Consider the following 14,078-nt stretch of genomic DNA (forward strand, 5'->3'; position numbering starts at 1 on the left):
GCCCAGCTTTATATTATTTGGAAATTCCTTGTTTACCATCCTCGTAGGAGGTCCTTAAATATCTGCATGCGGACTCCCACGATTGGGCGCTTACTAGTTAAGGGAGGCAGCCGTCCGGAGGATGTCCAGCTTGGACGGCTGGCTGCTCTTTCTGCTCTTTCACTTGTCCATAACTTCCACCCACTGGTTTTAGTTTCCCCTTGGAAGTGGAAGTGTCTGAGTACCATCCTTATTTCACTTGGCCGAGTCCAAGCTGCAGCCCATGGTAGAAGCTGCAAGAGCTGGGCAGAGTTCCAGGCGAGAGGGGCCGAGAGGCGTGAGCAGCGCTCCACAGCGCTTGTCAGAGAAATGGAGCAGCGGCTTCTTTGTGGGCTGGTACATCCCCCGCCCGGGTGCACAGCGGGGACATTTGATCTGCGGGGTGATTGATAAGTGCGGGAGAGGGGCCGCCGTCCGTCCCTCCCTCCCTCCTTCCCCTCTCTTTCCTCCAGATTTTCTTTCCTCCACCCTCTTGACTCCCTCCCTCCTTCCTGCCAGAAGCGCTGCCCGTTGGCGAGCTGCTCCAGTGGGGAGCTGCCTGCCTTGGGGGCACCGCCCGCACACCCCGCCTGTACCCTAGCTCCCGGGCCGCACAGGTCCCAAGCTGTGCCGGCTCCTGCGCCTCCCCAAGTCGTAGATGCTGCGGGTGCCTCCGGGGGAAGATCCTGGCGGCACGATCGCTCGGTAAGTTCTGAACACTCGGGGACGCCCTGGTGACTGAGCCATGAGCTGGCTTCCCTTAGCCTTTCGGGATGAACCTGAGTGGGGAGGATGGGCTCAATCCAGCCAGGGCACCTCGTAGGTTACTGCTTTCTACCTCAATCCCCGCTCGGGCTTCCTCGACCTGGACCGCTGCGCGGGCGTGGTCGGGATCCGCGTTTGTCGTGCAGCCCGGTGGTCACCGCTGCCAGGGGTGGCCCACACACCCGGTAGGAGCTGGGGCTCCCCGGAAGGCTCCAACTATCCACGGTGCCCAAGCCTCATGGTAAGGGCAACCCGAGTAGCCGTCGCGGCTGCCGGGCCCCTGGCGGGGCATTTTGCGTCTGGCAGCTACAGCGTGGGAAGGTAGGGTGGCGCTAGTGGTGGGTGCCCCATTCCCAGCACCGAGACCCCTGATCACCGAAAGAGTCCTTGAGCAATGGGATTCGCTTGGAGTTGCCAGGAGGATGGGAGGGGGATAAAGGGGGCTGCAGGCAGGCGATCCCCCTCTCAGGCCTGCCGGCCCCCAACCGCGTCTTGGCCTGATGGGTGGCTGTTCGCCCGCCAGCAAGCGCCCTCTGCGTCCTGGGGAAGCTTGGGCGACCTGAGACAAGCTCTCTCCTTGGTTAGAGGCAAGCGAGACTGAGACCGAGCAGTTCGTGTTTAAGCCTCCCTCGCCTTCGCGTGGGGTAGAAGCAGCGTTTTCCTTATTTTGCGTTCGTCCTTGCCTCTTTTGAGCTCCCAGTTCTCCTTGAACCCTTCCACTTCCTTTCAAAGCCTACTTTTCTTAGTAGGGTGCTGCGGCGCTTCTATCCGAGCAGCAGAGCCCAATGAAACTTACTTAAGAGTGTTAATTGGGTTTGAGGCATTTTTGTTCCCAATAACTATGTTTCAGAAAGTGGCTGTAGACGCTCATACACAGGCAGGAGACGAAATGGTGGAAGGGTCAACCGACCCGTGTAGGAAGCCGTGCATATAATGAAGACCTGTCACAACACCGCGGGCTACCGGTGTTGCTCCCCGCAGCTAGCTTACCACCACATTTCCTTTATTCTCTAAGTGTCAAGGATTTCAAGAGGCGCCAACCCCCATCTCTCTCCCGTTTTCCTTCCATCCCTTCCTCCCGCTGAGATTTCTAGCAAAATAGTCTCTCTCTTCAAGGAGTACTGTCAGCATCATCAATGTCTTGAAGAGAATTACTGTATTTGAGAACTAAAACTAATATTTGATATTTAATTTAGATGTTAAAATTAAAAGAACACATCTATGGAAAACATAAAACACCACTACCAAAGCCTAGGTGGAAAGTTCTTCTCTAATTCATATTAAGCAGTGATAGGCTTTTTGGGAAAGCTGCTGGACTGGGACTCAGAACCCGTGTTCTCTTTCTAATTTTAGTTTAGTTTCTCAACCAAGTCAGCACTTTCCCTGGTTGAGGAATGTCCTCATCTGTAAACTAAACCTGATTTCTAAGGTCTCATCCAGCTGTCATGTTGGCTTTTGCCTCAATGAGATATTAACCTAATTAGGAAGTGTCTGTTGAATGAATGACTGAATGAATAAACCATTTCTCTCCAGGAACAATGTACTTTTAATATTCGGAAATATGTAGAAAAGAATGCCCTTTGCTATGAAAGGCAGCCTAATTGTGCTCACAGTGCATCACTGTGCTTGCACCTAAGGATGCAACTGCAGTAGAGACTAGGAGGCCATCCACTGCTGCCTGTGTCCCTTGGGACTGCTCATCTCCATGTTGCCCAATGGCACAGAGAAGGAAAATTTGAGCCTCAAGAGGGAAAGCATTCTGCTAAAGGCCACCAAAGAATTACTGGGGTGAAGGGGGCTCCTGATACCTGCTCTAATCCTTTTCTTGGAAGGAAAAGGAGGAGGAGGAGGAGGAAGGGAAAAAATCAGAGAAAAATGCACAGGAGATTACTAGAGCCACAGGTTGCCTTGATGCCTAAGTTTATAAATAACCCTAGCTTTTCTTGGGGCAAGGGAAGACGTAGTATAAACTGCACAATCTTACCACCTGGGCTTAACAGGAAAGAATAAGAGAAGAACAGGGGGCTTTCCATTCTCAAATGGCTCATTTTCCCTGTGCGATGTTGTATCCTGTATTTGCCCAGGCAATAAGAACCTATGTCTACTCTATCTGCAGCAGGTCGGGGACTGGAGAGTAAGGGAATCAAGCTGAAGTGTTTTACGGGACAGGGACATCATTGATCAATACCTTTCCTCATTCTCTTTCATTCCCTCCTTTTCCTGACATATCTACCCCTTGCCACCAGAGGCAGCCCACAGTCCTTCCAGGCAACAGCAAATATTATTTACACCTTGCAAATAGACTCTATACTGGGAGACTCCTGGATCCTGGGGGATGTAAGATAATTAAGGAGAAAGGAGATAATGAAGGCAAACATCCAGCATTTCCTCAGCCATTACTAATGCACTGCGTTATTTGAACCCAAATGATGTCAAAGCTGGGAGGGCACAGAGTCTAACCTCTTTACCAAATGCAGGCAGGAAGGTCCAGAAGAAGCTTGTGACATACCTGGCAAAAAAACTAGATCAGAACTCAGGTGCACCAGGTCTTGGGCCAGGACTCCTTTTACGTCTCCTTTGTTTCTCAGGAGTCAGGCTTACTGTGCCGCCTTCCTGTGTTCTCCTGGCTTCCCCCTGCCCTGCAGCCTGGAGGGTGTAATGGGCCTTCCTTGGGCTCCCACTCCCAGCTGAGGCTCATCCTGGCAGTGCCTCTCTGACACCCACTCCTCTTCTCCTAACTCCAGGCAAAAAGCACACGTTCAAACCTTATTGTCTAAGTATAAACCTGGGGAGTTGTGTTTGTTTATCTCAGTTTGCAAGCTCACAGTTGCTGGCCTTCAGAGTCCAGGTAAATATGTGCATGACTGGTCAACACCAAGAAATTAATTTTCGCACATTGGAACAAAGTAGGTAAATAAAGCATAATCCCCTAGGGGGACTCCTGGCCCCCTACACAGTTACCCCACTTGCTGCAGTGAGGGCATCTAAGCTAGAAGGATGGCTGGTGGACACCAGTCCTGGAGCAAACAGGCAAAAAACACACACCCTTCCTAGGAGACTCTGAAGCCTTGCTTGGGAATGTAGGATGAGAGTCCCCTGGAATGTCCAGGTGACTGGCCTTACGTATGTGAGAGAAAAGGGGTGGAACACCACTAAGAGGTCTGAGGAGTTCTGGTGATGCCAGTTCCTCTGCAGAAGCTTCTCCCGCCGCCAGCCGGGTTGGAGGTGGAGTAGTTCAGAATCAACTGACGCAGCCGGGAATAGAGCTTTGCAAAGCCACTCGCAGAGAAGGGAAGCATCTGCCCCACCCTCCCCCACCGCGCGCCCTCGATCCTCTGCCTACACCCTCCCCCCGTGACGTCACCCTAGCCCTGTCCCGGGGAGCCTGCTAAGCCTCTCAAATTCAAACTGCTAGACGCACTGCTGCCGCCGACACCGGATTGGAAGCGCGCGCCCAGGCTTTGCTGTGGCCGCCGCCCGCCGCCCCAGCCGGCAGCTCCCGGACCTCCCTACGCAATTGCAGCCAGGGCACCGGCGGCGCAGCTTCTCTGGGCTCAAACCTCGGTCTTCCTCTTCTGCCGCCCGGCGGATTTTTAATTTATGCGCACCCTTCCCCCAACAAAATTAAAGCAGCCAACAAAAAACTGGGCATCCCCTCTGAAGTGGCGTCTTCTTTTACCTTGCTCTCCCTCTCTTCCTGAAGATGCTAAACTCCTGGCGGACTGCAGAGGAGGGGGGTCCCGTCTTCTCCTGATGTGTGAGTACCCCTTTCCCTGAGCTGTCTTTGCTCTCCCATCTCCACCCCCGCCGCCATCCCAGATTCCTGATTTTCCCACCCCCCTTTTTGCGCAGTTAAAAAAAAAAGTAAAGCAATTTCTGCCACGAGCCCCAAACGGGGGAACCGCCCGAGATCTCTGCGAGATACCCCCGGGGAGGAGGAGGTGGGCTGGATTTAGTAGGACAACTCGATTACTAATGACTCCGCGGCTGGCTGCGACCCGCCGGGAAATCAGGGGCAGGCATGTGTGTTCGGGAACAAGTGTGTGGGTGGGCTGGGGTAAGTGGGCAGGGAAGGGAGAGAAGCAGCCGCTTTGAGAAACGCAGTGATTTCATTCTGCCGTGTGGCCCACCCCCTCATTCACCCTCCCTCCCACTCCGCCTTCTCGCTTTGCCATTTTAATCAGCCTGCCTTGTTTCTTTCTTCCCTGCACCCGCTTCCCCCCTGCCCCCCACTTAAGGTTTGCCTGTAGGTACCTGAGCTGACACCGAAGGTGCCTAAAGATGCTGAGCGGCGTTTGGTTCCTCAGTGTGTTAACCGTGGCCGGGATCTTACAGACAGAGAGTCGCAAAACTGCCAAAGACATTTGCAAGATCCGCTGCCTGTGCGAAGAGAAGGAAAACGTACTGAATATTAACTGTGAAAACAAAGGATTTACAACTGTCAGCCTGCTCCAGCCCCCCCAGTATCGAATCTATCAGCTTTTTCTCAATGGAAACCTCCTGACGAGATTGTATCCCAACGAATTTGTCAATTACTCCAACGCAGTGACTCTTCACCTAGGTAACAACGGACTGCAGGAGATCCGGACTGGGGCATTCAGCGGCCTGAAAACCCTCAAGAGACTGCACCTCAATAACAACAAGCTCGAGGTACTGCGGGAGGACACATTCCTGGGCCTGGAGAGCCTGGAGTACCTCCAGGCCGACTACAATTACATCAGTGCCATTGAGGCTGGGGCATTCAGCAAACTTAATAAACTCAAAGTGCTCATCCTGAATGACAACCTTCTGCTGTCGCTGCCCAGCAATGTGTTCCGCTTTGTCCTGCTGACCCACTTAGACTTGAGGGGAAACAGGCTGAAAGTAATGCCTTTTGCTGGTGTCCTTGAACACATCGGAGGGATCATGGAGATTCAACTGGAGGAAAACCCATGGAATTGCACTTGTGATTTACTTCCTCTCAAGGCTTGGCTGGACACCATAACTGTTTTTGTGGGGGAGATCGTCTGTGAAACTCCTTTCAGGTTGCATGGGAAAGATGTGACCCAACTGACTAGGCAAGACCTCTGTCCCAGAAAAAGTGTCGGTGACTCCAGTCAGAGGGGCAGCCACCCCGACGCACATGTGCAAAGGCTGTCACCTACAATGAATCCTGCTCTCAACCCAACCAGGGCTCCAAAAGCCAGCCGGCCACCCAAAATGAGAAATCGTCCTACTCCCAGAGTAACTGTGTCAAAGGACAGGCAGAGTTTTGGGCCAATCATGGTGTACCAGACCAAGTCCCCTGTGCCCCTCACCTGCCCTAGTAGCTGTGTCTGCACCTCTCAGAGCTCAGACAATGGTCTAAACGTTAACTGCCAAGAAAGGAAGTTCACTAATATCTCTGACCTACAGCCCAAACCTACCAGTCCAAAGAAACTCTACCTAACAGGAAACTATCTTCAAACTGTTTATAAGAATGACCTCTTAGAATACAGTTCTTTGGATTTGTTGCATTTAGGAAACAACAGGATTGCAGTCATTCAGGAAGGTGCCTTCACAAACCTGACCAGTTTACGCAGACTTTATCTGAATGGCAATTACCTTGAAGTGCTGTATCCTTCTATGTTTGATGGACTGCAGAGCTTACAATATCTCTATTTAGAGTACAATGTCATTAAGGAAATTAAGCCGCTGACCTTTGATGCTTTGATTAACTTGCAGCTCCTTTTCCTGAATAACAACCTGCTCCGGTCCTTACCAGACAACATATTTGGGGGCACAGCCCTCACCAGGCTGAATCTGAGAAACAATCATTTTTCACACCTGCCTGTGAAAGGGGTTCTGGATCAGCTTCCAGCTTTTATACAGATAGATCTGCAGGAGAACCCATGGGACTGCACCTGTGACATCATGGGGCTGAAGGACTGGACAGAACATGCCAATTCCCCTGTCATCATCAATGAGGTGACTTGTGAGTCTCCTGCCAAACATGCAGGGGAGATACTGAAATTTCTGGGAAGGGAGGCTATTTGTCCAGATAGCCCAAACTTGTCAGATGGGACCATTTTGTCAATGAATCACAACACAGACACTCCTCGTTCACTTAGTGTGTCTCCTAGTTCCTACCCTGAATTACACACTGAAGTTCCACTCTCTGTCTTAATTTTAGGATTGCTTGTTGTTTTCATCTTATCTGTCTGTTTTGGGGCCGGTTTGTTTGTCTTTGTCCTGAAACGCCGGAAGGGAGTGCCAAGTGTTCCCAGGAGTGCCAACAACTTAGATGTAAGTTCCTTCCAATTACAGTATGGGTCCTACAACACTGAGACTCATGATAAAACAGATGGCCATGTCTATAACTATATTCCCCCACCTGTGGGGCAGATGTGCCAAAACCCCATCTACATGCAGAAAGAAGGAGACCCGGTAGCCTATTACCGAAATCTGCAAGAGTTCAGCTATGGCAACCTGGAGGAGAAAAAAGAAGAGCCAGCCACACTTGCTTATACAATAAGTGCCACCGATTTGCTGGAAAAGCAGGCCACACCAAGAGAGCCTGAGCTGCTCTATCAAAATATTGCTGAGCGAGTCAAGGAACTCCCCAGCACAGGCCTAGTCCACTATAACTTTTGTACCTTACCTAAAAGGCAGTTTGCCCCTTCATATGAATCTCGACGCCAAAACCAAGACAGAATCAATAAAACCGTTTTATATGGAACTCCCAGAAAATGCTTTGTGGGGCAGTCAAAGCCCGACCACCCTTTACTGCAAGCTAAGCCGCAATCAGAACCAGACTACCTCGAAGTTCTGGAAAAACAAACTGCAATCAGTCAGCTGTGAAGGGAAATCATTGACAACCCTATGGCATCAAAGGATGCTGCTCCAAAACTGTCGGAAGCACTGCATTTGCTTTTGTGTTTGTTTGTGTTCTCACTTTTCCAGTGTTAACGGGGGACTTTGGAAATGTTTGGGAGATGGGGTGAAGCAATGATTTTGCTTTTGCAAGTTTTCCTTTAAATTATTTCTCTCTCGCTCTTCCCCCACTTTTCCCTCTTCTCTTCTTAGGAACCATCTGTGGACATGTTTCTACAATGCATTTTTCATATGTTTTGTTTATGGTTTTGTTTCTGTTTTCTTTTTTTCAGTGTGGGAGTGGAAAGAGGAGATTATAGTGAATGAAGGAAGAATAGGCAGACTTTTCAAATGAAAATGGAAAGTATTTTGTAGAAGATCTCCAAAGATCTTTTGGAACTATAACTTCTTTTGTAAATAAGATATTTGGTGTTTCCATCTTCAGTTACCAAGTATAGCCACTGGGTATCACTTCTTTGTGTTAAAGTGCCTTCGCACTTTAAGTACATTACTTAAATGTTGCTTTTAGCTTTGATAAATTGAACATATTTTAATGTGTTGTATTTTTAAAATTGAAAACACTGTAAAATAGATCTATATGTCAGCTATATTAAGTCAACGTACAGTTTGCTTGAGTTATAGAAACCAGCTTGTCATCAAATGATTCTAGTTTAGAACTTTATAGACTTAACTGTAAAATATTTCCTTTCCTCTGGGTTTAAGTGATTTTATTTAAGTCAACTAAGGGGATTTAACAGTGGACTAGAGGTAATAAGCCACCTCAGTTGGGATTAGCGATTCATTAATAAAATATATTTAACCCAATATCAGAGTGAATTGAACAATTAATGCCCTTCCATAAGTCATTATTTTACGCTAACATGGTCAGTGTTTTAGATTATTTTCCTAATTAAGAATACATTACACAACTTGTAATATATTTTTTCTGCATTAAATTAGATATTTTTATATATTTAAATGAAAGAGTCTGTATTTCTAACTTTTTAATTGAAATTAATATTTTTTCTGCCTATTGAAACATTTTCTATAAACACACACCAGTAGAGGCCGCCACACACCTCATTTAACAAAGACATATGAGCCATTAAATACCTTGAAGGAAGACTTCAAAGGTGAGATTAAAACTTCCCAAATAAGTTCTCTGTAAATTCAAGGCAGCAGAGATAAAAATGTACACATTACTTTCTACTTCTTTTAGGCTTAAAGTTAGTCGGAATTCTCAATTTTCATATTTTTTGACAAAGCATTTTCCTCCTGAGTTTAATTGAAACATTAATGGGGTGCTACCAAACCATGTACTATTTGCATCTCCAAATCAATTAATAGTTACCTAAACCATGATAGTAAGCGTCTTTTTCTCTTTTTGCCTTCGTTAGGCATATTTTACTTGAAAATTTCCTTGTCAGCTTGAGCAAGCCTGTCATTTTGATCTGAGCATTAAAATGATTTTAACTAACCAAGTCTATATAACATTTATGAAGCCTTATTAGCCTGTAAATAATTTTAGATGCAAACATTATTGTGTGATTTAAACAAACAGCCCTTCTTTACAACAAAAAATAGTTTTGTTTTGTCTATTGTAAATCCTTATGCAACTGGGATGGTGATCTGCATATAAAGTAGTCCAGCTTTTCAATTCCTTATTAAAGCAAGTGATGGCGTCTGAAAGAAGCACACTGTTTCCTTTTCATAAATAGGTTACTGCACATAATAATCCTTTATTATCATGTGGAGATTGAAGTGGATCATGATAACTTATTTTAAAGCTTTAAAATGACTAATAGTATATTGTTGGTCACTATTAACAATTCCTATGCTAGGCTTTCAATTGGAGTTACTTTAATCCAAATTGTTAGGATTAATAATCACTGGTGCAAAACACTTTTTCAAACAATAGAAGATAATTGTGTACATACATTCAGGAAAAAAAGTCCTTAACCATTTAAAATTTCTGAATATGAATATCCATAGTGAGAAGCTAACATGTTCTTTGATAAGAGATCAAAATTTCTGTTTAAATCCATTAGATCAAATTTGAAAATGGTGGGCTGAAATGGTCTGCAGGAAAGTTTAATGTATAGAAATTTTATATTCTACAGAAGAGCTAGAGATTACACTAGTTGAACTTGGAGAAAGCTCCTGGATACCACCTCGTCATATGAATTTCAAAAAAAATCCTCCTGTGGTACAATTGTAAATACAAAATACAGAGGTAGGTATGTTGGAATGTTATTATGAAGACAACAGATATTCTCTTAAGTTAGTTTTTAGGCTTAAACCATATGACTAGAGCTATTATCATAGTGATTTCATTTCCATGTTTGTTCTTATCCTGAAAGTAAAGCCTCTTCTATAAAATGCTATTGTTTTTAGAAAAATTCATTCATTAATCTTAAAGAAAGATACTTTAACATTAATTTAGTTCCACAGTGAGGCCTCCTGGAAGAACTCAAACTTTTAAACTCTTTTGCTTAAAAATTATGATTTTGTTCTATATTCTTATGCTTCTTAGATTCATACTTCATTTGCATTAGGTTTTAAGATAAAATCATTTGAATGTAGTTGAGACTATTTCATCTAAAAACATAATATACCATATAATTTGAAGCTTTATTTTCTACTATAATCATAAACACTTTGAGTTTTATTAATTTATTTGCATCTCCACTGACTATATGGTTTTGCTTTATCTGTTCAAATGCTTTCAAACATATTTTATTTTAGGATTTTCATTTTTATCTCCTCCAGCTGGATTTTACTAGTTCCCTTTCACGTCACATGCAGCTTCTAAAGGGTGTGAGCTACAGCACAAATGGTTCCAGTCAACAGAATGAAGTTCCCAGGGCCCTGCCTGGAACAGATCTAGATGTCTGACCCTACAAATGGCAAATGGTAATTCCCTTTGATTCTAGCTCTTAGTTGTTTTTAGTGTTCCCGAGTATACTTCTGGCTAAATTCGTATTGAAATACTCAAGTACCACTTTTCAGAATGGACACCATTGCCAAGAGTCTAATTTGGTATGGATGGTCAACCTGTGTGCCTTGTTAGTTCCCTCCAGCATTTGGTGAATAAGGAAATGACCCTTGAATTTCCTCTTCTTTGTCATCTCTCCTGTAAGGTGACTTAATTTTTCTAAGTGATTCCATGTTATCAAGGGCTCAATAGTTTATGGTTTTAAAGTTCTTTTTAAAAACTGACAAGAGAGGTTCTATAATTTTTTGAATGCTAAAAATTCATTTTGAGTGTACACATTCCAGAAACCTACTGGATTGGGTTGCTAGAGTAAAGAAAACCTTCCAGACAATTCGAAATCATTCATTTCTTCATCTCCTCATTCATTCAATAAGTATTTTTTGAATGCTTGCTTCCTAGGTGCCAGGCTCTATGCTGTGTGTGGAGGGTGCACAGAGATGAGCAGACAGAATTTCTGCTGCCCTCACTCCACCCTCCTCACCCGCACTCCCACTGCTACCAATCCCCCTCCCCCTCACAGGATCTCTCTCCCACCTGGCAAGGAGCTTAGTGCAAATAAAGGAGAACTTTGCCCGAATGACAATCACTCAGAGTAGCAGTGGAAACAGTAATGCAATGCCGAGGGATGAGTTTTTAAAGATGTATCTGTGCACTACAATATAAAATTGATATATCATAAATAGGTTGGCTATTACGTAGCCACTATTAACATCTATTTGGAGTCATACAGCTAAAAAGGAAAAAAAAAACACCAAAATAAAACAAATTACTGCAGAATCGGGCCCAATACTAAGAGCCTGATGATAGCTATATGTTTGTGCTATCTAAAGATCTACTTTGTAAAGTTGATTACCAAGACTGTAAATACAAAATCACAGACCTACTTAAATTTTTTGGAATATTCATGTTTTAGAAGCAATATTTAGTTTATATTTCCGTGGCTTAAAAGGTAATGTTTTGGCTTAAGTGTCTTTTACCAATACAATATTAAGACACTTAATCGTGAAAGAGAAAATTAAGTACTGTATATAGGTGTACTTTGCTTCTCACAATGGTTGTGCAAAAAGTCATGTGTAAATTTGAAGTTTTGTAAATCCAACTGTATTTTAATGCATTAAGGGAGCTATAATTTAGAGGAAACTTGTGAATCCTTTTATAAAGAAGAAAAACATTTTATAATACAAATAACCACACTCTGATTTATCTGTTTTGTATGTTTGGATTTTCAATATCGACTTTACTTAAAACAGAGCCCATGTGCATAATAAGAGTGTGTCTTGCCAGTGCTGCTTGTGCTACCAGTTTCTTGGTTGCTAAGGGCTTATACTTGAAAGTCTGCTGCAGTTTCGTGTGAATTGAGCTATCAAGCGATTCTCTGATGGCACAGTAGCCTTCCTGAACAGTCCAAGTAGCCTACCCATCTCAATTCAATTGGACACAGGACTCTTCTGCTCAGCAGCATCTCCTCTCCCAGATATGACAATGTCTCATTAGAAGGTAGAGTGACTCCTGTATTCACATTCTGCAAAGTGCTTAGAGTCACAGGTTTTATAATAAATATATGTTATTATGTAAACATACTGAATTGCATGTGTGTTGGAATTTTTTAGCAGTATTTTAGCTTGAAAGTACTTGTACAAATACTGTTAGATTTAGTTGCAAATAATTGTTCTCAAGTTATTGGAATAAATGTTAAACGAAACGAGCTCTGGTGTATATAGACTTCTGTGCCAAATAGAGACATTGTTTAAGAAAATAAATGTCATATTTTGGGCTGTTAATAGGCAAAATGAAATATTGGAAATGTGATCAAATCAAATATTGTATTTTATTGGACAAACTGTTTACACAATTATTTCATGCTGTAGTTAGATTTCAGTTAATAAATAAATATTCACTAAAAATGAACATTCGAATTAGTTAGAAAAATTCTTTAGGAATTCAAGACAAAATATTGCGCCAACCATCCTGTTTGCCTTGATATATAATGTTCAAATGCTTACCTATTAGGATTTTTATTATTTATGTTTAGGGTAAAATGAGCTGTTAAAAACATGTATTAATACTTCTCCATGAATATGCGTTAGAATCATATTTTTTAAAAATTGGAAGTAAACAAAACTAATGAAAGCAGTTCAGATAAAGATTTCTCTAAAAACTGAAGCAATGTCCACCGAATCCCCAGTCACCTCTCCACACACATACATTTACACTTAAATCAGCTGTTTTTGATTATAAAATTTAGTGTAATACCACAGTGATCTGATAAACTCATATTTTTAGAGGGTGACATTCAAATCCAAGAAATTGAAATGGTGAAATCTTTAACAGAAATGCTGTTACTATATTCATAAAGACTAGAATTAAGACAAATGATAGAACATGAAAGAGAGAAAAGGAGAGAGATGTATTTTTTTGTTTTTGTGATTATGGTGGTATCATGGCAAATTGAATTCTTTGGTATTAGCACTTGGTGAAATAAATCAACATATCTGCCAGGTATACACCATTTACATATGTATAATATAACAAAAGCTTTGAGATTCCTCTGGTGGACATGATGGCTTAAAACAGACTAAACTCTGTTGAAATTGTTAATATAATGTGCAATATATTCTGTTTACTCATGTAGTATTCACAGGATAGCCAAAACAATTGGAGCAGCCACATTGGAAAGTATTTTGTTAAAGGATGAGAATCAGTGCTAGTATACCAGATTATTCCATCCTTTGAAAAGATCAGTTGGAACAAAAGGGAATAAAATTTATACAGTTCTTCATTATGAACACATGTAATATACAAGTGTTCATCAACAATTCCACAATGCCATTTCTGGTACTGGAAAAAAGACCATGAAAATAGATTTTGATATTCCTGGAGGGGCTGGAAATGCACCTGATTTGTGTTTGCCTAGTCACCTGCTTTGTAAATAGTTACACATTATTTTTATTCTTTTAAAATATTTTTTGTTTGCTATCAACATTTCCATAAAAAGAAATATCTGACCTAGGTATCTGTCAGATTATTATCTGGCATTTTTGGACATTCTGATCTTGACAGAATGTTGGCTACAACATGCAATCCATGGTACCTTTCAGGTCACAAAGTGACTGCCAGGCACACAGAATTAGTGAGTGGTTTCTATTGTGGGTGATGCTCGGCTAAATCCCTCCCTTGTGAAGCCTCTTTCACTTTCAGATTGTTTAAACCTGGTGGTGTTTTGGAGTACAATAACTCTCTAATAAATAGCTCCTTAATGAATGGATGGATAGACGAATGGATGAGACTCACCTCTCTTATGAACACTGAAGTGAAAGGTTGAAAACTAGAGGATCTGTGTTCATGGCATAATTATAATGGATCACCAGCTGTTTCAGGAAATCTTTAAAAATGTTTACTCTTAACATTTTTAAAGCTTATAAGAAACACACACATGCAAAGATATACCACATGAAAATGTCAGAATAGT

The 14,078-nt window shown here is 43.0% G+C and overlaps 1 protein-coding gene across 3 annotated transcripts; it reads left to right on the forward strand.

Moving 5' to 3' along the window:
- Positions 1–395: 395 nt before the first annotated feature.
- Positions 396–12,501, forward strand: Slitrk2 (SLIT and NTRK like family member 2). Of its 3 annotated transcripts, none has more exons than XM_047535061.1 (3): positions 396–723; positions 4,487–4,540; positions 5,022–12,501. In XM_047535061.1, exon 3 carries the CDS (start codon positions 5,065–5,067, stop codon positions 7,600–7,602), a length of 2,538 nt encoding a protein of 845 aa, XP_047391017.1. In that variant the 5' UTR covers positions 396–723; positions 4,487–4,540; positions 5,022–5,064; the 3' UTR covers positions 7,603–12,501. The 3 variants fall into 3 exon arrangements, 2 of the variants coding, with proteins under 2 accessions (XP_047391017.1, XP_047391018.1); XM_047535062.1 differs by having other exon boundaries at positions 5,034–12,501; XR_007106318.1 differs by lacking the exon at positions 396–723 and having other exon boundaries at positions 4,207–4,540; positions 5,022–9,847; positions 10,384–12,501.
- The last annotated feature ends 1,577 nt before the right edge of the window (positions 12,502–14,078 follow it).

The sequence above is a fragment of the Sciurus carolinensis genome, chromosome X, assembly GCF_902686445.1.
Source record: "Sciurus carolinensis chromosome X, mSciCar1.2, whole genome shotgun sequence".
NCBI lineage: Eukaryota > Metazoa > Chordata > Mammalia > Rodentia > Sciuridae > Sciurus > Sciurus carolinensis.